Source organism: Blennius ocellaris (genome assembly GCF_963422515.1).
Source record: "Blennius ocellaris genome assembly, chromosome: 3".
Taxonomy (NCBI): domain Eukaryota; kingdom Metazoa; phylum Chordata; class Actinopteri; order Blenniiformes; family Blenniidae; genus Blennius; species Blennius ocellaris.
The window spans coordinates 21,750,033-21,773,659 of record NC_137652.1 but is presented as its reverse complement, the minus strand read 5'-3'; the positions used below and the strand labels follow the sequence as shown (position 1 = coordinate 21,773,659).

The following is a 23,627-nucleotide window of genomic DNA, read 5'->3' as shown; positions in this document are numbered from 1 at the left end:
CCCTAACTGCAGCTCAGACTTTAAGAGCTAAAGACAAAAAGTCAATAAAAACAAAAATAACGTCTGTTTTTCTAGGTGTTAGAAAGCCTGATTATTTCCTTCTTACTGTCTTTAGCTCAGTTAGTAAAGTGGGTGGTAGAGGGCAACATTTCCCTGAAATGTCCATGTAAACATGGAGAACACCGGAGTACTTTGGTTAGAGTCAGTTGTACTTCTGAACAGGTGAGTAAATGGCCAAAAGTGTACATTTACTACCAATTACTTCACCATCATCTCCATACATGGAGAGACGCGGAGAAACTGTGCTTGCTAACAAACTTATACTGACACACCAACGTGTGTGAGTAGAAACAGTGGGAAAACAAAGCTTCTCAATGAAATATCAATGGCGACGTGGAGATGAAACTCTGCAACCAAACTCTATCCAGAAAACGTGATGTGTTTGGTTCTTCTGCATCATACTGAGGCTGCCGCGAGTCATCAAATAACTAAAAATTAAAGAGCAATATACCTTCTTTCCTTAAACTTCAATCATTTAATCAACCTGTGTAGTGTGAGAAGTTTCATAGTTCATCTTGGCACAATAATCATCCTCCAGTATAACAAATCATTGTAGAAATAATGACAAAACAAAACTCACGACGTGGTTTCACCAATAACTTCACAGATTTCCATGTTTGTTTTCTCTATCCACAGGTCATCAGAACTATAGCTTTTTAATTTCAAACTATGAAATGATGAAATTGACCATTTTTGAAGACTTCATTTCTCTTCATTGTGACTTACAGACTGTTTACAATATCAAGAAAGTTGGAGAAACTGTCAAGAAGTAGAGAAATGGAGGTTTGTGTTCAGATGATGGACATAACAGCTGTCTAATGAAAAGCGTGACACAAACGTCTCTGTACAAAATCATAGAAACACTGACGAACTGAAAAAAGATTGCTAATAAATCCTGCTCTGATCACCTGGGTCTGTTGGAAGCCGACACGTCTCCTTCCTCGTGTGCTGAGAAGAAAACAGGCCGTAAACGCACCGTCTGATCTGAAGTCAGCAGCCTCTTCTGATAAGAGCAACCAGACCGATAATGATCCTCCATCATGACCCATCTGATGTCTCGAAGCCTGAAAGTTCCCAACAAGCTTCTTGAGCCAAGCAAAGAGCAATCCCCCAATATAGAGGGAGAAGTGGGAATAAAAGCTGAAGCAGCAGACTGTCAGAGTGAAGTCAGGGCAGGGAGGAGACTGACGCTTCAAATTTCAGCCAATCGGAGGACAACAGGGGGAGACTGATGATGAATCCATTAATATGAGAGCTTTCATATCAATATTAAAATCTCACTAGAATTTCAGTCACTTTTAATTAGTTATGGTCAGTAATTTGTAATAAGTGTTTGTGTACAATAACAAGTATTGCGAAAAAAGTTGTTGAGTTAAATTACATAAAAGAAAGGCAACTAATTACATGTTAATCTCATGTTAATTTGGTTTAACAATTAACACAGCTCTTCAACTACTTTTACCAAAAGTGATAAGCTCAATGCAACTTCAGTAACTGAGTCACTAATGTTGTTATATCATTTGTTACTACTGCATAAGTTACAGTCACATATTGCTTTTAAATGCATTCCTCAATATAAAGGCTTTAACTACGTTTAAATGTCAAACAGTTAGCGAAAAGCTGCAAAAATCTGAGGTTTAACATAAAACTCTCAGCACCTTATACATGCAGAGCCAGGGTACTTTAGGAGGTGGAGTGGATCATATTTTTTGTCCCCCCACCCCAAAACAAAAACCAAAACTAATGATGATATAGCAGAGAAATATAATGCTAGTCTTGTAGTACCATTATCCCCACAAGGTGGTACAGTGAGTCAGTTTGTCTTTTTTTCGAGCTGAAGCTCTGAGAACAGCAACTGAACTGCCATCTGCAGTCGTTAAATGTTACATACTGTATCTTTAAATTCATATACATCTTCAGATTGTTTGCATCACTAGTTTTGAAGAAGAGCAGGACACAACATGTCAGATGTTTCCCGTAAAACGCATCTTTAGATCCATAGGAAGCATTAGATGAATTTAAGATTCATGTTTCCCCTTTGATCTTTCTTAAATATGATGAATTGCTTAATGGGTCAAACCTGAGTCGTGTTTCAGATGGTAAAACAACATGACATCGCAGCAGCAACGTCATACCCATGACCCCTGACCCCCGGGAGCCATCCATCCTGCCTGTGGGGGTCCAGAGGCCGAGCCGAGCCGGGCGCCATGGGAACAGCTGTCAGAGGCAGAGGGGGCGCAGACGGTTGCCATGGTAACGCGGTGGCGTCAGGCTCTGGGTGTCAGCGGGTGTCAGTGCACCAGCTGTTTCTCAGTGCTTCATCACTCTGGTTTGCTCTTCTTTCTTTCTTTTTTCTTTTTTTTTATTCCTCGCACACATTGGAGCTGTTAAAGCAGCAAGAGGCGGCTCTATGTGTATAAATAAATCTGAATCATCAGACACTCGTCCTCTCATTTCTGTGGTTGGAAGCTTCACATCCCACAAAAACACCAAACTCTGAAAGTTCAGCACGGCTGGAGGACGCAATGAAATCGTCTCCTCACACACACACACACACACACACACACAAACTGTATTACAATTATAACTGTACTACTACAGAGTGTCTGCAGTGGGATCAAGGGTCATGCTCAGGGATCCACAGTGAGTTGCCTGTGACATTCAAACCTGAAAACCTCCGTCCCCGATCACTTCTACCAAGTCTCAAGAAAATATGAACTGGGAGTCATGTCACACTGGAGGCTGCCATTGCTGTTATTGACCATTTACTCACACAAGTGCAGAAGAATTATTTAATATGGAGTTGGAGTGTTTTCAAAAAAGTTGCTTTTTCAGTAGTTCTGAGAACCGCTGTCTCCTAAGTGGTCACGCCCAAGCGAAACAAAAGTTCTTTGCTCTCACTTGGATACGTTGTCACATAAGTAGAGCGCGTGTAGAAGGCAACAAATATTCGAGTCTCCAATGGTTAAAAACATTAACATTTTACTGCACAAGTCTGAGCAGATGACCAGGAAGTGATCTCGTTTCACATCTTAGCATCCTGCAGTGGTAGCATGTTAGCATGAACCATGACACACACGCACACACACACAAACCCACACACACACACACACACACACACACACAGCATTAGCTTCAGCCTGGAGGCCTCACATGTTGCAGTGAGCGGCTCCCTGTCGCCTCTTCACCAGTCATTGGTGTTGAGTTGTTAATTAGCATTGCTATGAATACACTGCCTGAGGACAGGGAGGGGAAAGCACTGGGAGCGCATGTGTGTGTGTGTGTGTGTGTGTGTTTCGGCCGGACTATTTCTGTCTCATCAGCTGATTCACGGCGACGCCTAGCAGGAGAGTCGTTCGCTGGAGGAGGCAGAAAAGAAGCAGCTTGCGTGTTTTGGCCTTCAGCGAGGAGCAGCAGGAAGCCATCACAGACCATCCAATGAGCCCTGCCCTCTTAATTAGCCTCCTTTATTTCATTATTTTTTTCCATTCAAATCAACATTTTCTCAAGGAACAGGCTTCCATTTTCTCAGAAATCACATACATTGTCATGAAACTACAACTGAGAATCAGTAAACTGACCAAACCACTGCAAACCGCTCAAGACAGCCGATTTCACAGATAAACTGTCAGTAAACGAGCTGGCTTTCTGTGCCATCTCACTGATGTTCTGGCTCAGGTCACATTGTTCTGAAAAAGATGCATCAACACTCTGTTGTCTGCAGGGAGGAAGAAGAGGAGGTGGAGGAGGAGGAGGAGGAGGAGGAGGAGGAGGGAGAACAAGTGAAAAAAGACAAACAAAAAGAGCCAAGACGGAAAGAAGCGTGGGCCAGAGACCAGCGGAGGACCGAAGCGGAAACATCCGGAGCTGCTCTATAAATACCACAGAGAAGAGGATGATAGAAAGAGGAAGACGAGGGAGAGATGATTGACAGAAAAGATCCTCTCTGGACGTCTTATAAAAACCTCAAACAATATTTTCTTAGAAGAAAAACTCATTTCAAAAAACTGATAAGCGAAGGAGAGCAACAGATGGACTGAAGCCCGACACAAACACCTCCGTTCTTTCCTCGTCTGTCGGCCATGATGTTTTCTCTCACGTTTGTCTCCCTTCGCTGTGAAAAGGCTATAAAACGATGCCCGTGTCATGATGCTAATAGGAATGAAAGTTCCAGATGGCCACAGTGTTGGTCGTCTCTCAAGCAGCAGTCTGGTCCATCCGGCCAGGTTTGGTGTTCGTCTGCAGCTTATGGGGGTTTAGATTCTCCCTGAATTTAACTTCAGTACATTTTCTGAAATTAAAATCAACCTGTACTGATCACAGACAAAAACTCTTCAGTTTGTTCAGTTCGGATGTTTCAGATTTGCGGGGTTTTTTGTTTGTCGTGCAGCATTTTCATGAGCATTGTCACATTTTTTGTTTCGTTTTGTTTTGAAAGAGTAATGCAGTTACTGCTTTAAAGTTGTCAACTTTTCAAACCACAAGCAGCCTCCCTCACCTCCAGTTGTTTTTACAGCGAGACAGTTTCTCTGGAGGAATTGGTATGATCCGAGGACTCCTGAAGAGGTTAAGTGAGCTGACATGACATTGTCTGCTTCATCACTTTAGTCTGTCGTCAGCCAATCACGAGCCTCGCCGCAGCCCCTCCCTCTCTGAGATGTTGATAACTCTTTTATTGAGGCATGTGAGTGTTTCAGCCATATTTATGGAGCAGAGTGCTCTTTTGGCTTGGACTCCCCAGTGTGTGTGTCTGTGTGTGTGTGTGTGTGTGTGTGTGTGTGTGTGTGTGTGTGTGTGTGTGTGTGTGTGTGTGTGTGTGTGTGTGTGTGTGTGTGTGTGTGTGTGTGTGTATCACTTCATCTCTCTCTCCTTTCGTTCTCTTCCTGTCATACCCACATCTCACATTTCCACGGCTGCGGGAGGAATTCCTCCCAGTTAAAGTGGAGCAGATTTATAAAAAAAAAAAAAAAAAAAAGGTCTCTTCCACTCGGATGTGTTCGACTCACTTGTGCTCCACTTAAACACAGAAATCACATGTGACCTCTGACCCCACACAGCCTGCTCGCTGACGTTTAAGCCCCCACTAGTTGTTGGAGTGTATGTGGAGTAATTATGGGCGCATCATCTAATCCCCTCCCTCTGTCCCTGCAGCCGCTCCCCTCTTGCTTTAGGATTTCCCACATCATCCACCTCCAGGTCGCAGATTACTGGAGACATTTTCTCAGTTCTCGTTTTCTCAATGTGAGTGTAAACTTTCAGACACGCAGAGGTGTCGCCGCTGTAATTCTGAGCCCATGCACCTGAGAGGCGGGGCTCTGTGGGATCGGTGGTGGGCATGGAAACAAGTCTAGCCTTGTGCGTGTGTCACAATATCAGGAGACACTTGAGTGCAATCTACTAGTGCTGATTTTCAACCATCTGTCACATCAACAGGAAGATTGAAATGAAGGTTTTACATCAAGGGTGTGAAAGACTTTTCAGTTGAGGTATCACATACAAACCGAGTTCAATTTAAAAGGACTGAAATGGAGAAATGTTGCCACAATAAGCTTTGAATTTAAACTTAAAATATTTTATTTGTTGTGGCCGAGAGTAGAACCAAACAACTACTTGCAAAAGTTAATTTGAACATAAAGTCAAGTCTACATAGTCAATACTTTAGTTTCGTTTTCCATTCAGTGATTGAATGGAGCTCTGAGCTGGACCTGATTGTAACAGCAAATTTTTTTTTTTTAAATGCCACACACACACACAGCCACACAAAAACAGTGAACAAAAAAGTGATTTGAGAAATGACCTGTTGTAGAATATCTCTTATAATAGGGTCCATAAACAGAAATGATGATGATCCAGCTGAGAAAATATCTCTAATCTCAATAACGGAAGCAGATTTACACCAACTTCAAAACATGTTTAAAATGGACACAAGCAGACACTGTAATGGTAAAAATCATTGAAAACCAAGACGTATTTTTAAAATTTGCCAACATTCAGGCCTTTAGCTGAGGGCAAGGTTTTATACTGCTGTCCTGACAAGCATACCTATTCTAACCACAACTTCTAGATTGTTTATGGTATCTTGATAATCCAAAAGCTATGAGAAACAGGGAAACTCCCTCGGATTGTACATTTATAACTGTGTGTGTGTGTGTGTGTGTGTGTGTGTGTGTGTGTGTGTGTGTGTGTGTGTGTGTGTGTGTGTGTGTGTGTGTGTGTGTGTGTGTGTGTGTGTGTGTGTGCGCGCGCGCGCGCGCGCACGCTGATGGTTTCAGGAAGTGTCCACTGTGGCTTCTTCTCACCACAAGCAAACAGAGAAATGGAGGCAGAGTGATGTGGAGCACAAAGTATTCACATTAAACTTTCATGGTGGAGGTCTGGAGCACTAAAGAGGTAACCCACTCAGAGTCCCCCCCCCCCTCCCCACGCCACCCACACCCATCTATTACCACACCCACTACCATCCCCACTATGACTTCCACCCCCACCTCACTGTGGCAGACCTGCCCCACCTTCACATGTTTGCCCCTCTGCTGCTGCCAATAATTGACCGCATCAGAGCTGCACATCTATATACACGCACACGCATACACACACACTCTTTAAAAAAAACTAATGTTTACACTCACATATTCACCAGCAGCACGGGTGCAGTGGTAAGCACTGTCACTCCACAGTGATGTCCCTGGGTCATAGTCCAGGTTTGAGGACTATGTGGAGGCTGTAGCATCACCTCCAGGACAACACTTATGTTGTCCTCGATTGTAGGGAATGTAGAATTATTCATGTTGCGGTTGTCGAAAACCAAAGTTGTTAGTTGGATTTCCCATGGATTTATGTCAATGTCTCATCCAGCGTGAACCTCTGGCAAACGGCTGAAGCTGTGAAAAACCGATAGTATTCTATGTAAAAACTAAAAAACTTGATCCATCCACCCATTGATCGTGAGAGGACACCCACATCTACACACACAAAGCCAGGGAGAAAACACAAACTGCACATTCTCACTCTGGGGTCAAACCGCTCACCACCGTACCACAGGAGTCACATCCACTGACAAGTCGGTTTCCATCACTAATCAAACATTTCGTTTAAAACCACTTCAACCAAAGTCTTTTATTCCCTCTTCTGCACTGATTTATCCAAATGTTTGGCTTGATTTACTCAGATCCTGCATAAAACCTGGAAAATCAACTGAGGATAACACCATGAGTGACATCAATGGAGTATTCAGATGAGGCCTTTTCACCATTAAACCTGTTGGAAAAGGTTTGGGGAGCTCTAAAGTCTCCGCAGGTACAGAATGTAATGTGATGACAGTCGGTCGGCTTGGTGGAGGAAGTTATCAAACACATCAGAGCATTACGGCGTCCGTAATTCTTATTGTCAATATCTAAAAAAAAGACCCTAATTTCACATATTCAGTCAAAAGCTGTTTTCATCTTAGAGTAACAGAATAAAAGTCTTATTCTTTTGTAAAACTGCAGTACTTGAGTCATGAGCTTTGAAGTCAATGTAAAGCATTATACAAGTCTGAGCGACAGTGCAATCCACTGGACCGCCGCCGCCTCGGTTCTCTTCTGTTAACTCAAATACCTGTGAGAGTCTCACACACACACACACACACACACACACACACACACACACACACACACACGCACCTTTATTCCTCCAGGTGTTTCCGACACACCCGACTGCCTTTCACTTCTTTTAATTAAGAGCAAAGTGTGAAGATTGAATCCAGCAAACTCATGGAAAGCTCATGGAATTACACGCATGCACGCACCCACGCACACACACACACCCACACACACACACACACACACACACACACACACACACACACACACACACACACACACACACACACACACACACACACACACACACAAACACACACACACACACACACACCGTGGTGCATTTATTGTAGTTTGTGCTGTTTTTTAAAAGCCTTCCTCCACTCATTCTCCAGACAGCTGGTGTGTGTGTGTGTGTGTGTGTGTGTGTGGTGTGTGTGTGTGTGTGTGTGTGTGTGTGTGTGTGTGTGTGTGTGTGTGTGTGTGTGTGTGTGTGCGTGCCTGCGTGCGTGTGTGTGTGTGCGTGTGTGCGTGCGTGCGTGTGTGTGTGTGCGTGTGTGCATACGTGCGTGTGTGTGTGCGCGTGCGTGCGTGTGTGTGTGTGTGCGTGCGTGCATGTGCGTGCGTGTGTGTGTGTGTGCGTGGGCAATTAGTGGAATTGAACACTGAGACAGGTTAAGGATCAGCAGCAGGCAGTGAAGTGAATACTTGAATATTTCAGGAAGTCAGAGCTATTTTCAGAGCTGATCCATAATTCAACATTAACATTTTTCTCCCAGAAACCTTGAAACTCTGAAGTCTGCTCTGAACATGTTTCAGTGTGCGTCTCCACTGGGAAGGTTTTCTTCTTCCTCTTTTCTCTGGAGACTAGATTTGGCGAGGGGGACACAATACGCACTGTGTTATCAGCGTGGATGCAGCAGACAGTTAAAGGCTGCGAGAACACATGAAGGAGGAGCATTAGTCAAGATTTGAAGTGTGTGGGAGTTTCTTACTCCGTAGAGTACTACGAGTGCATCTTTCTATTATTAAGCCATGACATAAGACAGCTTGTCAGATTTGGTTCGGAAAAAAAGCCCTTCGGGTTTAAAGTCTGGGTCTTGATGCTGGAGTTTGCATGTTCTCCCCGTGCATTGGTAAGGTGTTTTGTTTTATTTTAATCTCACAGTGTAGCATGTCATTAACATTATTTTATAATGGGGGGGTACATTCAAGCTTTCATATACATGGTGGTGCAGTGCGAAGCAGTCGCCTCACACTCCGAGACAAAGAGGTGTCTCTAACTGTCACAACAGACTGAATGAATCCCAACTTGAGTAAAACACTCATTTAATTTGAGTTTTAAATCAGAGTGAATAAATGAATCAAATGCCTGGAACATAAACCTGTGTATTTCAAATCAATTGTAGCAAGCAGCCATAACAACCAGTCTTAGCTAAACCGTGTATGAAAAAAAAACTTGAAAAATGTCAAATGATCATCAGAAAGCTGAGAAGTTAACTGACCTTAACAAGCTAACAAGCAACAAACTGATCTCACTTGTAATACCAGTTTGTACCACATGAGGGTGCAGAGATCTGAAGACTCATTGCTACCACCCAGTGCACAACTGTGGCATTACTTCTCCAATACACCCCATACCTTTAAGGACCTGCTGATGCAACTCAAAGGAGCAAAAGTACATAGAAGCATGAAATTGAGAATAAATAGTGAAGTTTTCGAATCTATCTATCAATAAAAGGATGTGGTGAATGTGAGCGGGCACAACAAGCCAAAACAGCCTGGAAATCAGTACACGCACTGTTGGCCCTCAAATCTATGTGAAAACCAGTTAGAAGAAGAACTATTTCATGGAAAGTCTGTACAGACGCCTCATTTCCACCTCCAATCTGAAGTCAGCCCACCTCTTGGTCCAGCAGGCAGGGAGGAGGGCGTCACTGCCCTCTGCATGCACCCCGCCTCCGGGAGCCCTGCTGCTGAGAGATTAGCTGTGTGTGTGTGTGTGTGTGTGTGTGTGTGTGTGTGTGTGTGTGTGTGTGTGTGTGTGTGTGTGTGTGTGTGTGTGTGTGTGTGTGTGACCATCCCATTCTTTCAGTTTCCCCCTTTCCTTCACTGTAATCCTTAAAACCCCTAAATCCTCCTTCTGTGCTCCAAAGTTCTTCTTGTGGTGTTGAGGAACAGCCTGAACTTCACATTCTGTACAGAAACAGAAGCAGAGCTTCCCCCCCTCACCCCCCCACCCACCCACCCACCCCTCCAGTGCGACCCAAGACACAGCGAAGAGCCCCCGCCCCCCCGTGTGAAGGGTCGACAGTCTCGCTGCTGAGTGCATAAATATTTGACACATTTTTTCTATATTTACATTTCGTAAAGCTGAGAAGGTCCCAGAAGGAGGAGGAGGAGGAGGAGGAGGAGGAGGAGGAGGAAGAGTATTTCAGGAGCACAGAAGAGATTTCCCCTTGTTGGAAGATATTCCAAAGCTTTTTATAGTTTGGAGACTACTTCAGGGTCCTGGGGGTCTGGGCTGATCCCAGCTGATTGTGGGCGGAGTCAGGTCACACCTTGACCAGGTTTATCGTTTTTGCCTAAACAAGCCTAATCTCTCCTGGACACTTTCTCATACATACCAAAGAAACAGCCTTTTTCTACATCTGCTGCAAATACCAGAATTATTTTTATTCATTTTTCTTTTTGACATGTGTGAATCTCAGGTCACATTTGACACAGTAGCAGTTGCAGTAGCAGAGTTTCCAAAAGGTCCCCCCCCCCCCCCCCATTTACATGAAGATGGAGCATTTTTTTTTAAAAAGAGTGTTTTCAGTAGCGCCAAGCACCGCAGTCATATAAAAATCATTTGAAGAGGTTAAGGTGTGAACACAGTCTGAGACGTTGGGTCACGGTTTCCAGGCTCTGTCTCTGTCTCTGTCCTCTCCGGATGAAGACAACGCTTCATGGAAGTCGCTCCGGAGTCTGACCAGGACCAGCTTCTGATGAAGCGGTGAATCAGCAAAGTAGCATCCAGCTGCTTCGTTCCCAGAGGGAAACGGCCGGGAACACTTCGGTTTGTTTGAGTCGGGTTAAAGTGCTGAGATGAAGAACTGTATCAGCGTCACCAGCTGTGGGACTCTCAGGCTGCTCAGCACTGAACGTCTGATCGCAAACGTCACTGCTGCTCCATATGACAGCAACTCAGGACGGACAGAATCACGTTTTCATGAGTAATATTGGGGTTTTTATACTGGGAAACTTTCCTCGCAGCTTTTCATTTCACTGAAAATTTAAATGAAAATAAACATTAAAATAAATCCATAAATGTAACGTTATCGTATATCTCTACTGGAGGAACTCTGCTTGTATCAAGTCAGTGGGAAGATGATGATTTATGAACTAATAAGGACAACTAGAGCTGTACGATATGGCCTTTTATCAATATCTTGATATTGTTTTGACCGCATCGCGATACACAATATATGTCAATATTTTGCAATGCATCAATCACACGAGTATGACGATTCTATATGTCTACATTAAAACATTCTTGTTCACACTAGATTAACATATGCTAGTCTTTAACTTGGAAGCAATAAGGGAGAAATCACAACAAAATGAATCTTGCCAAAGCAGTATTCATTAAACAGCACCATCATGAAATTGTCTTTTTTTGTTTTTTTGTTTGCTCACTTGAATAAACAATGCAGGGAGAGCATTTTTTTTTTTTGCAAAATATTTGTGACCAGGTAGGTTATATCTTGGGTCAAATGTGTTTTCTGAATCAGGACTTTTTAACCAAACTAACTGGGACTATGTCTTCTGCTATGTGGCGGGTCACCGGGATGACCGCGGGGTAGAACGATGGGCAAGATGGGCAACATTCCAATAAAGGGAAACTCGCTGTTATTTTAATACTCATCAACTTTGTGGATACAGGCTAATGGTAATGGAATGCAGTCATCTTAAAGAGTTAAAATATCAGCTGTTATTACCAGTAACACTGTTTCCATCAATCCATTTCAACAAAATTGGTAGACTATTAAAATGAAACTGGTATTTTTCAGCCAGAAAGGATGAAAATCCTTCTATTATTATGAATAATGTAAAAATAGAGAAGTGTACAATCTGCGAAACAGATGTTCTTTCCGCATTTACTCAAGGTGTCCAATTTTTTATTTTTTTTAAGGTTTTAACAGTCAGACCCACTGGAGATGAAAACAGGCTTTTTATGGCCCCTGAACTAAAATATGACACCCTTGGTCTGGTTTGTAAAAACTGCTCTAAAGGAAGCACGCTCTCGTCAGGGCATTTTCTATTTACTCCACATTCAACTAAATATAAAAGTATAACAAATAAAGGAAGGAAGACAAGCCTTATTTATTGTAAAACATACATTGAAAACCTGTAACTCTCACTGGTTTTGTGCTTGAAAATGTGAAAACAGTTTATAAATGTGTACAATGTAAAGCTTTTTACATCAAATTAACGACTCACTTTGTTTGCTTTTAGCATTAGTAGGCATAAATGGGGGGGGGGAATTTGACTATATTTATATAGCGATAATTACACAACAGTTATTTCATGGCGCTTTTACAGAGAGAAAAAACCCAACAATTCCACGTGAGCAAGTAGAAGCGATGGTCCGAATGAAATACTGCCATTTGACAGGAAGAAACCTGCAGAACCAGGCTCGGAGGTGGAGAGGTTCTGCTGTTCCTTTGAGGTTAAGCAATAGAACAAGTTAGGACCAACAGGCAGATTGTGGAGAAGGATTTGAACCCCAGTTTAGGTATAATGAAACAGACACATCTCTTGTTGGCGTCCTGCATATTGTTGTTACTATAAAGTGTCCTGAACGTGAAGGATCTGCACGTTTCTGTGGACTCACAGTGTCCTTGTGCTCCCTGCTCTGCTCCCATTAATGATTAGCCAGATGAAGACGAAGCCATTATTGACTGAACCTGCGCCCTGTGCCTCATGGAACATTAAATACATCACATCCTCTCCAGGGGCCCCAGCCAGCGGCCCTCGCCTTGTCTCCCACCCTCCCTCCCTCCCTCCAGGCTGAAGTCCGGAAATGAACAGAGCTATTTGAGCTCTCGGAGCTGCTGCACGCCCGTAGACCCGCACATGTGTCCGGGTGGAGCGGATCAACACACAGCTCAGAGCAAACTGCAGCCGGAGCTTCACCACTGCCATATGCAACATCCCACAGTGAGCCTGAGCAGTCTGAAGTGACCTATAGCTTTCGACTGCCATTTTCCCATAATGCCCCATCAGTAGCTCCCAGTGTCACTGCTGAGCGAGCACCGCGCGCCGTCTCCGGATCAGTCCACAATTCTGGATTAGAGAAAGACGACATTTCCGCCTTCTCTTCTCGTCGTGTTTGGTAAAGGCCTGCTAAGATTGCCAACCACACCCCGTCTCCATGTCTCCTGCGAGGGGGGAGCGCGCACACACACACACACACACACACGCACTCCCTCCCTCTCTCTCTCTCTCTCTCTCCCTCTCTGTCACACACACACACACACACACACACACACACACACACACACACACACACACACACACACACACACACACACACACACACACACACACACACACACACACACACACACACACACACACGCACTCCCTCCCTCTCTCTCTCTCTCCCTCTCTGTCACACACACACACACACACACACACACACACACACACACACACACACACACACACACACACACACACACACACACACACACACACACACACACACACACACACACACACACACAAGCGGAGCGCTGATGGAGCCCCCGCCTGCCTCACGCGTGCGTGCGTAAAAGCGAAACCAGCGCGATGCGTAAAGCGAGGGACGGGGTGCAGCCCCCATTGATGAAAACGAGTGGGTGAAGGATGATGCTATGATTCATTCTCCCTCCCTCCTGCACCCCCCCAACCCCCCACTCCCCATCCTCGCAGCCCCTTCCACACCTGTAACGCGGTTGACCCTGTTTCGGGTCATCTCCATTGACTGTCTATTGTTTTAACGTATCGATCCGCCGCCCCCCTCCCTCTCAGCCTCCAGGAGGGACCGGTGCAGCCCCTGAGTGGCTCCGGTGTGTCGGTGCTCCGATGGCAGATTGGGGATGCGGGAGGGGGGGAGAGCGCGTCGTTTGACGGGTACAGGGTGCGATGTGTTAACTGGCAGGACGCGTCACGTTACGTTCCGGCAGCGGGGAGAACGGAACGAGGCGGCTCTTACTTTAGCATGGCTTGTTCTTTCTCCTCCTCCTCCTTCTGCCGAGCCATCACTGCCATGATGATCTTCCTCTCCTCCTCCGTGAGGTGGCTGAGGTCCGGCAGATCCGGCATGGACGACGGCGCGGCGGGTGGGCGAGGGCCGCCCTGGGGCCCCACCGAAGCGGACATCTTTTCCACCACCACCACCACCCCTCCACCACCACCTCCTCCTCCTCCTCCTCCTCTTCCTCCTCGGCGTGTCGTTTCGGCTGACAGGTTTTTTCCCGGAGCGTCTCCGAGCCACACCTCACGACGCGGTCCGCGCGCGGAGCGGCAGCGGCAGCCGCGGCTCCGGCCGGCTACAGGCGGGCTGACGGTAGTCGCAGTAGCAGTGATGGGAGTCTTGGTGGTGGAGGAGGGAGGAGAGCGAGCCGCTCATGGTTGCAGGCAGCCTCGGCTGTGCTTGTCGTCTGTCCTCCTCCTCCTCCTCCTCCTCCTCCTCTTCCTCCTCCTCCTCCTCTCTCTCCGGTTGTCTCTTCTCCCGCGTCGGTCCCCCCCACCCCCCGCCGGCCCTCCGCTCCCCTCCACCGCCCGGAGTCACGAGGAGCCCATGGCCGCGTCTTCCTCCCGGGGTGCAAAGAGTGTATGTGCGGGGGGGTCTCCCTGGTTCACCGCCCGGCTGCTCTGTGGCGCCGCGGCCGCTCAGACTGGAGCTGGATGGAGGGAGGTAAAGGGAGGAGTCCTTTCTCTCTCTCTCTCTCTCTCTCTCTCTCTCTCTCTCTCTCTCTCTCTCTCTCTCTCTCTCTCTCTCTCTCTCTCTCTCTCTCTCTCTCTCTCTCTCTCTCTCTCTCTCTCTCTCTCTCTCTCTCTCTCTCTCTCTGCACATTAAGTTCCACCTGCACAACCATCACAATTACTTCCACCTTCTCGCGATACTTCACTTCCTCTCACTCCAATAAATAAATAAAAGATTACAAATCTATTTCTTGTTTGTTTTTTCCCTCTTCTGGAGTGTGAAGCGGGTTTCAGCACCACGGACAGCGACAGCATCTGAACGGCTCTCGCTTCAATACACGAGCGTCTAACTCACCTCTGCTGGACTTTTGCTTCATGATTTTATTTCATTTCTGATATTTCTGTGGTTCTTGTTTGAGTTTTGTTGTCGTTATTCCTTTTTGTGAGGTTTCTCGTGACACTGGATGATGGAGCGGGATAGATAGATAGATAGATAGATAGATAGATAGATAGATAGATAGATAGATAGATAGATAGATAGATAGATAGATAGATAGATAGATAGATAGATAGATAGATAGATAGATAGATAGACAGATCTCTGCTGTCTGTCATCCATCCATCTATTGTTATGTATACTATTATTTATTGTGTTCATGTTTATTAATGTTCTAAGTGAATTTGTAAATTTGCCAACGGTCTTCCTCAGGGAACCCCGAACATGTTTTTTTTTTTTTTTGAGACTGTGGGGAAATCTGATTACCCATGTACAACCGGATAAAACATGTAAACTCCACACAGAAAGGCCCTGGGCTCGATTTGAACCCATGACATTCTTGGTGTGAGGCCTTAGCACTAACCTGCGCCACGGTGGGGTCTATTGGACAAGATATTGAGTGTATTATTAAAGCTTGTGAGTTCAGACTCTTCACAGAGCTGGGGAAGAAGCTGTTCCTTGGTCTATCGGTGGTTTTATTGAATATTAATGTTGAATTATTATATTTTCAGTTTTATGGGTTTGCATGTTGATCATATTGTGATCCAAATTTTCTGAATTCCTCTTCAATTTTGACCATTTATGTTTGTATTGTGCTTTTTTTTTTTTAAGTGTTTTTTTTTTTTTTTTTTTTAATGAAAAGAACAGGTAGAGTCGTGTTCGGGGGTTGGGGGGGGGTCCCTCCCTGCTCCCAGAGCCCCCCTCCTCTGCTCTCCGCCTCTGGTAGTCAGCTGATACATCAGCGCCACACACCGGCGCTGCTCCCCGGCTTCTCCAGAGACGTGAAGCCGGCTGAGAGGCGTCCTGCAGGGGGCGCTGGCCTGCAGCCCTCCGGGTGACGTCACCGAGAGGTGAGTGAGCCGCGGTGACGTCAGCAGGCGTGCTGCAGGATTTTGTCATCGGTGGGTCGTGACTACAAGAGGCTACCAGGGGCCACCGAGGGAGGGGGTGTTCTTAGAACACACATCAGTGTAAAACTGACTGAAATATGATTTATGAATCTAAACTATAAATGTTAAACGTGACAGAAATAAACATAAATAATTCTGAACAAAAGGAAAATTAAACCAATAAATTATTTAATTAAAATCAATGAATTAAATTTTTTTTTATCTGTATTTCATTCATTTAAATTGATCAAAAACGCATAAAAGTATAATTTCATATCCAAACAAATAAAACAACAATTTAGAAAGTATAATGATTTTATAATTATACATAATTGAATAAATATAGGCATATGTGAACGTGTAATGAAACTATCTGTAATTTAGAGGGGGGGAAAGGTATGTATGTATGTATGTATGTATGTATGTATGTATGTATGTATGTATGTATGTATGTATGTATGTATGTATGTATGTAAATGCAGAAGTTACCGCTTGTTTCTATTTGCTTTTAACCTGATTGATGGTTCATACTTGTTGAAGTTCTTTGTTTTGTTCTGTATTCTGACTCTGAATTAACACAGGCTGATTTACAGCGTCCTTTGTACATGATAAAACACAATAAATAGCTTTATGTTTAATAAATAGCTTTCTAAAGACCCTCAATATAACTCGTGTTTGAAAATTACAGTAGTTTATGGCTGGAATCTCTGCTCAGACTAATTCCTTCACATATTATTTATGACATTGTAAAATAATGTAAAAGTAAAATATTATAAAATCAATAATAAAATCATAAGGAACTAAACTGAACTAAACTATATTTAGTCACAGGCGTTAGAAGACGTTTGAATAAAAATGTCTGACTCAGCAGTCGCTTTAACACGAGCATCACCGTGGATACATTGACATCTGCTGGACACTTTTCTGAACTACACCCCCACACGCGCACGCACACACCCACACGCACACGCACGCACAGTGTACTAACCCCAGATGAGCGTCGTTCTGAGGCTTTTTCTCTCGACTTGTTTCTCTCGTGTTTTCCTTCTTCCTGCTCCTCTGATCGCCTGCAGGTGAGTCTTTCCACCTGACTCCTCCCATTGAGTGTCTCTCCGCTCCGAGACTGTTCCTGCATCTTCATGTCGGTTCTGATCCTCTGTCTTGTTTTCTCTGAAGAAAGAAACATGCTTCATTTGACCCTCGTCGTGTTTCTTTGCTACTCAGTTCAGTTTCTCCAGCAGGTTCGTTTGAGTTTCCGTCAGAGTGAGGATATGAAAAAACCTCCTTTTTGATACTTTAAATTTCTTCAGCTGGGCTGTAATTGTACTTGCAAACGAATGAGAATACTTTTAAGAAGCCTGACATTTCTCTTAACAAAAATAGTTGTTTTTTTAATTGATCTTATGTAATATTGTATTTATAGGCTTTCATTATCTTGGATCTACGATCATCAGAATTCTAAGAAGCAAAGGCTTGAAATATCCATTCTTTATGTACATATTCTAGAGAACATTTTGGGCTAACCTTCCGAAATGACTGACAAAATGGTTTGAACTTTTTCATGATATTCATATTTTCTGAGTTGTACCTGTAAGCGCTAGTGGATCCAACAGTGTTGTCATAAAAAGTCTGTACCCATCATCTCTTTGCTGCAAACGACTCTAAAACGTTCTGTATTACGGTGTATATATATATATATTTTTTTTTTTTTCTGTTGTTGCCTCTTGGCCAGTATGTAATTGTGAATGAGAACGAGTTCTCAATTGACCTACCTGGAAAATAAAGGTGAAATAAAATAAACAAATTCAACATTTGTCTCATTTTATATTTTTATCCTTTCAACTTATTTAACTGTTGCTCTGATTTCTAGGTTTTCTTTCCAGAGATCCAATGAGGAGTGTGTATTATGCAATAGCCTCTTTCCTCACTGGAGGGAGACAGAGCTGCTCTTTTCCTGCCGTTGATGCACAGTCTTTCTTTATTTATTATACGTGTCCTCTATGCCATTGTTTTTCAACCACTGTGCCGCGGCACACTGGTGTTCCGCGAGATATGGTCAGGTGTGCCGTGGGAAATCATCCAATTTAGAGTCTATGCTGCTTCTCTCACAAACTGAAACATCAGATTATTCTGAATTCAGAACTCTTTTCACGAGGAGATCAATATTATCTTAGTAATCAGTTAGTCACACTTCGGTGACAAAAGTAATCACTTACGCTACAAGTGTGTGATATTTGTTCGATTAATTTCATACCAATAAAAGACGACTTTGAATCTGCCATTAATGTCATCCAAAGGCTTTCAATATGAAACCGTATTAATCCGAGAATTCGACAACACAAATTCACAACAGAAGCTGGCAGTGGATCGATTATTCAATTTATTCGTAGTTTCTTTGCATAGAGGCACAAGCTGTTGCCTTTCATCCATGGATTGGACATGAAAACTGATGAATGTCATGAAGTCCGAGTCTCAGACTCAATAACAATATATAATATAATGACACATTTTAGCTTTTGTAACAGTTTCTGGCAATACAGTGATAAATTCACACAATGCTGGAACAATAATTAATAAGTCTCTTTGTAAACTTTATTTTTTTTTCTTTAAGATTTGAGAATACAATTATGCCGTTTTTTTTTAGCTTTGGTCTTTAACTTATTAACCCGGCTAGTTCACGAACGTCTCGTCCATATCGACTATGCTGGAAACGACTCTTCCATCGATGATCTCCTCGATCAGGACCTTCTTCCTCTGAGACCTGACCGGCTTCCCTGTGAGAGACAACAACACATTATGCATGAAGCACTTTCTTCTTTTAAGGGGCAAAAAAACATGAAAACAACACAAATACAAAAGAAAGGTAGAACTCACGTTCTTCTATAACCTCCTTGACGATGATGTTTTTCCTGCAAGATGAAGAAAAAAAATTTTCATTTGTGATTCAGAAAATGTATAGACAAGGCGACAAAACCATTTTTAAAGATTTAAATTTCAAAAATAAAAAACACAAATTCATTAGCTCATTAGCTTTGCATTCCAAGTCAAGAAAGAAAATTATTAGAATAAACTAGTATTTTTTTTCATGACTTCTTATGTTTTTGTGCCCGTCGGACCAAATTGTCACTTTTTATTCTTGGTACAACATCTGAAAGGGTTTCAAATCTAAACAATGACAAAATATCTTTTTTTTTCCACATGACTCCAGCTGAATTAGCCTTGAATTTGTGGAATCGGAAACTTGCCCGACCCAAATCTAAAAGCAGAAATTGGTGTTGAAATAGCTTCACAAAGTTTTTTCAGAACGGTGTCTGCGCTGCCGCTTGCCACTCACTTCACGTCCTCTCCGTCCAGCAGCCGCCTGTACTCCGCGATCTCCAGCTCCAGACGAGTCTTGATGTCCAGCAGCGTCTGGTACTCGACGCCCTGCCTGGTGATGTCGGACTTGACGTCGGCGAGTTCGGCCTCCAGCATGTTGACCCGGGCCTGCAGCTGGCTCAGCTGCATGCTGTAGCTGGACTCCACCTCTCCCAGCTGGTTCTCCAGGGAGGCTTTCTGCAGAGACACGGGGCCACGGCAGCGTTACTCTTTGTTCGCCAGCTCCTCCGCATGCTGGAGTCGCGTCAGGCGCGAGAAAACAGAGACGGGGTTGTGACCGGGCGGGCGGGTTTACCAGGCTGAGCTGCGACTGGAGCTCGATCTCCAGGCCTTGCAACGTCCTCCTCAGCTCGTTGATCTCGCTCCTGGAGGTCTGCAGAGTCTCTGTGCTGCTCAGCATCTCCTTGTTCAGGGTGTCAAACTGAAACAGGGTTTTTTTGGACAAGAAGACGTTAAGAGAACCTTCCGGAACGCCGTCCAGCTGACGGTCAAAGTTTCCTCGCCCCCTCCCCCTCACCTTCGCCTTGAACCAAACCTCCATCTCACGTTTGCTCTTCTCAGCCGCGCTCTCGTACTGAGCTCTGATAGAGTCCAGGGCGGCGGTCAGGTCCTCCTGAGGCGACGCGTCCACTTCCACGTTCACAGAGCTGGTGGCCATGACACTGCGCAGCGCCGCCATCTCCTACAAAAGAGGGATTACGATATAGGTTGTGATACACACGATTCCAGTGATGAGGGTGTGTTGATGGTGATCACAGTTTCTACGTCACTCAAGACCGCCGGCTATATTTCATCAGCATGTTTTTGAAAATGAGGGTCTATTTGAAGCATCTGTTGTTTTTCATAATTTTTTAATGACTTTAATCAGTATTTCTAAAACCTTTATCTCGTCAGACATGCCGTTATCACATCAGTTCCTGATTGCCAGCAGCGCCGGCATTAAGAGACTCTTCAACCACGGAAGAAAAGTATCCACACGGGTCAGGTTGACAAGAAAATGACAGAACAGGAACAATTCAAAGACAGAGTGATTGTTCACGTCGGTGTCTCGTCAGGTTTAAGTTTCCACCGCAAATCCGCATCTGAAGATTCAACCGAAGTGCAAAAAACAACCCGTGCGCTTTGACCCAATACACCGCCCTGTGGTAGTGAATGCTACTGCAGTGAACATCAGGCTCAGGTATTCAGGCACTTCTGTGTCGTCACAGTCTGTTAATAACTTCAAGCTATTTTTAAAATGTTTATTGAGATCATGAAGGGAGGGAGGCACAACTTTGTCATGTTGTCAGGCTATACTATCAACATGCAGCTGCCGTCTGCGGTAAAACTAAATCTTTGATCTATGCAGTCTGGATTTTGCTCTGGTTTAATGACTAATCGATCGTGTCAAACATGTGGTTATCACATCATCTTGTTTGAGGTGTTGTTTCTTGGCAGCAGGCCAACAAGCACATCAGCTCCCACTTTGAAATACTTTTCACACACTTCGAGTATGTTTATGTAAAGATCGTATGAAAGGTTGGAGACTTTTAACTCTTCACGGTCCCGTCTTCCTTCTTGTCTCACTTTATTTACATTGTGTTGTAAAAACTGGGTTCTAGTGCGACTCGCAGCTTCATCTGGTATGGAGCTACAGGACGGGTCGGGATGCTGTGGAGTCCTCTCACTCGCTTTGGGGTTTTTAGGTTGTATTTTTTTTTCTTAATGTTTTAATAAATTGAACCCGTTCAGAGGGTCATCATGATGGGACAGCAGCTGCTGTTGAGGATGTTCTGATGTACTTCTCATTAGGAGTTCTTGTTTGTTGGCAGCAGAGAAGAAACATTGAAGTCAGACAGGTTCCCTGTTGTACCTTTATGAAAATGATGGTGGATATTTGACTACTCCCTGTTGCGAGACGTCACGCCTCGTCAGATTTTATGACCTCTGCGGGAGTTTCTAACGCCGACTTCCCTCACCTCTTCGTGGTTCTTCTTCAGGTAGACCAGCTCCTCCTTCAGGCCCTCCACCTGCATCTCCAGGTCGGACCTCGCCATGGTCAGCTCGTCCAGGACCTTACGCAGTCCGGCGATGTCCGTCTCAACCGACATGCGCACTGCCAGCTCATTCTCAAACCTGTCGGGCAGAAAAGGCGTTTGATTTTGCGTCGCGGAGGCAACTGGAACCAGTTGGACCGGTTCCACCCGCATGTTGACCGTTACAGCCCCGTGACGACCGTCCACACAGCCCGAGGCCACGCAGAGAAACCGGGCCTCTTTATGCCCTGAAGCCTGCTTTTGTGGCCGAGATTAAAAGGTACTGAAAGGGATCTGAGGAGGGAATAAGGACTGTGATGAAATCTTCCCACTCACTTGACCCTGAAGTCTTCCGCCGCCAGTCGCGCGTTGTCGATCTGCAGCATGAGCCGGGCATTGTCCTGTGTGGCGAAGCTGATCTGTGGGGGTTAAAGAGAAGAAAGGTCGTTTCCTCTCCACATTCTGACGCCACAAAGGTTGTATTAGCGGCTCAATGAGCGCAGACGTGAGTCAGCAGAGCTCCTTTTGATTACAAAGGGAGTTCTCCTCACTTTAGCCTTCCTGTCAATTTGCATCAGGCATTGAAGAGATAATAACACGTTTTCTTCAGGTTTTACCGACTCACACAATGAGCAAACACGACTGACTGGAGGGGAGTAAGTACTGCAATAAAAAGGGTTCTTCCATAAGATTCTTGTCTGTTGTATTAAACATCAAAACTAAAGAGTAATATGTTACAGTTTCAAAACGATTTTATAGAATATTGCTGTACTTTCAGATACTCTATCAATAAAACAGAAAAGGCTTAAAATACATTTAAGAGTGATGGTGATAACTGTGCAAGATGCAGCACTTTTTACTTTGGATTTTATCAAAGATTTCTATAAATCTAACTAAATGGAAGTTTCACTGTTTGAATGAGTCTTCCTTTGTATTCTAATTCAACCAGGAGATAAACAAGAGGCTCCAACTCATGTGCAATGAGTAAATATTAGTTTTTAAACCTAACATCCTGTTGGAAATGAAGGATAATGCGGTAGATGTGGAGGATCTCTGCTGTGAGGATGGATGTGAATGGGGTGAAGCCTATGCTGATCATATCTGTACACAAATAATACTTACTTATTTTTTTACATGAACAATAAAATCCAAGTGGAGCACTCATGAGACTTAAATCTATCTGAATAAACTGGAGTGGATATTTTGATCAATTGTTGGTATAGTCCATCTTCCACTAATAGATCAATATCCACCACCTCTTGTAAAAATGTATTCATTATGTACATCTTCATTCGGTCTGGTTGTGCTTGGAAGAAGTGAGTATTATAGTATTTGGTGTTTTGAAATATCGAATGAAATGCAGTAAGGATGAACAGCTCGCTATTTGTTGTGTGGATAAACTTAAAAAGTGTCATCACTCAATAAAAAAAGAATGCACAGTATTTTTTAACAAACATTTGTCCCTTTAATACGAGATACATCATTATAAATATACCCGATTTTGAAATATTGAATTATAATTGATTTCACAGATTCAATCAAGGTAAATGTACTTTTATTGTTTTGTTTTCTTTCTTTACCTTTTTGCGCAGGTCCTCGACGATGACCCAGAACTTGCTGTAGTCCCTGACCGTGGGGGCTTGCTTGTCGTACCACTCCCGGATCTGCTGCTCCAGCTTCGCGTTGGCGGACTCGAGGGAGCGCACCTTCTGCAGGTACGTCGCCAGACGGTCGTTCAGGTTCTGCATGGTCTGCTTCTCCCCGCCGACCAGTCCGAAGTCGGCCGCGCCGCCGCCGCCGCCGCCCAGGGCCGAGGCCATGTTGAACCCGGAGCCCAGGTTGCTGGACGCGTAGGAGATCTTGACGTTGCGGCCACCCGCTCCGCCGTACACGCTGCCGCCACCGTGCCGCATCATGGGCATCGAGTACAGGCTGGAGGAGGAGGAGAAGCGCGTGGAGCCCATGCTGACTGCGTCTGGATCCGATGGAACTTCTTTCAAGTCCGGGAAGGTTTGTTTGTTTGTTTGTTTCCCTGAGGATCTGGTGCTGAGGCAGTGCGCAGGATGGACTTTATAGCCTCCTCCTCCTCCTCCTCCTCTTCCTCCTCCTCCTCCCCGATGTGGAGGCTGGAGGAGATGCTGTGGGCGCGGCCGCTCGGTATTCAGGTGTTCTCCACATCACAGGTACTTGCAGTCGAGCCACATTTCAGAGGGAGAGGGAGAGGCGTGTGAGGCGGATCTGTCAGGTGCAATTA

General features: G+C 44.5%; 2 protein-coding genes across 2 annotated transcripts in view; both read right to left on the bottom strand.

The window, feature by feature from the left end:
• Positions 1 to 14,048, bottom strand: part of LOC308144834 (regulating synaptic membrane exocytosis protein 1-like) — a gene marked incomplete at both ends in the record, with an annotated part of 41,505 nt that extends 27,457 nt beyond the window's left edge. The window contains one exon of the mRNA XM_080516073.1: positions 13,882 to 14,048. Coding sequence (XP_080372199.1) covers positions 13,882 to 14,048 — 167 coding nt within the window. The remainder of the gene's footprint in view (positions 1 to 13,881) is intronic.
• A 4,294-nt stretch (positions 14,049 to 18,342) lies between these two features.
• Positions 18,343 to 23,424, bottom strand: krt97 (keratin 97). Its single transcript, XM_080521035.1, has 8 exons — positions 22,954 to 23,424; positions 21,710 to 21,792; positions 21,317 to 21,473; positions 19,876 to 20,040; positions 19,654 to 19,779; positions 19,315 to 19,535; positions 18,855 to 18,889; positions 18,343 to 18,754 (listed from the first exon to the last, which is right to left on the bottom strand). The coding sequence occupies exons 1-8, from the start codon at positions 23,335 to 23,337 to the stop codon at positions 18,651 to 18,653; spliced, it is 1,275 nt and encodes a 424-aa protein (XP_080377161.1). The 5' UTR covers positions 23,338 to 23,424; the 3' UTR covers positions 18,343 to 18,650.
• Between the last annotated feature and the right edge of the window lie 203 nt (positions 23,425 to 23,627).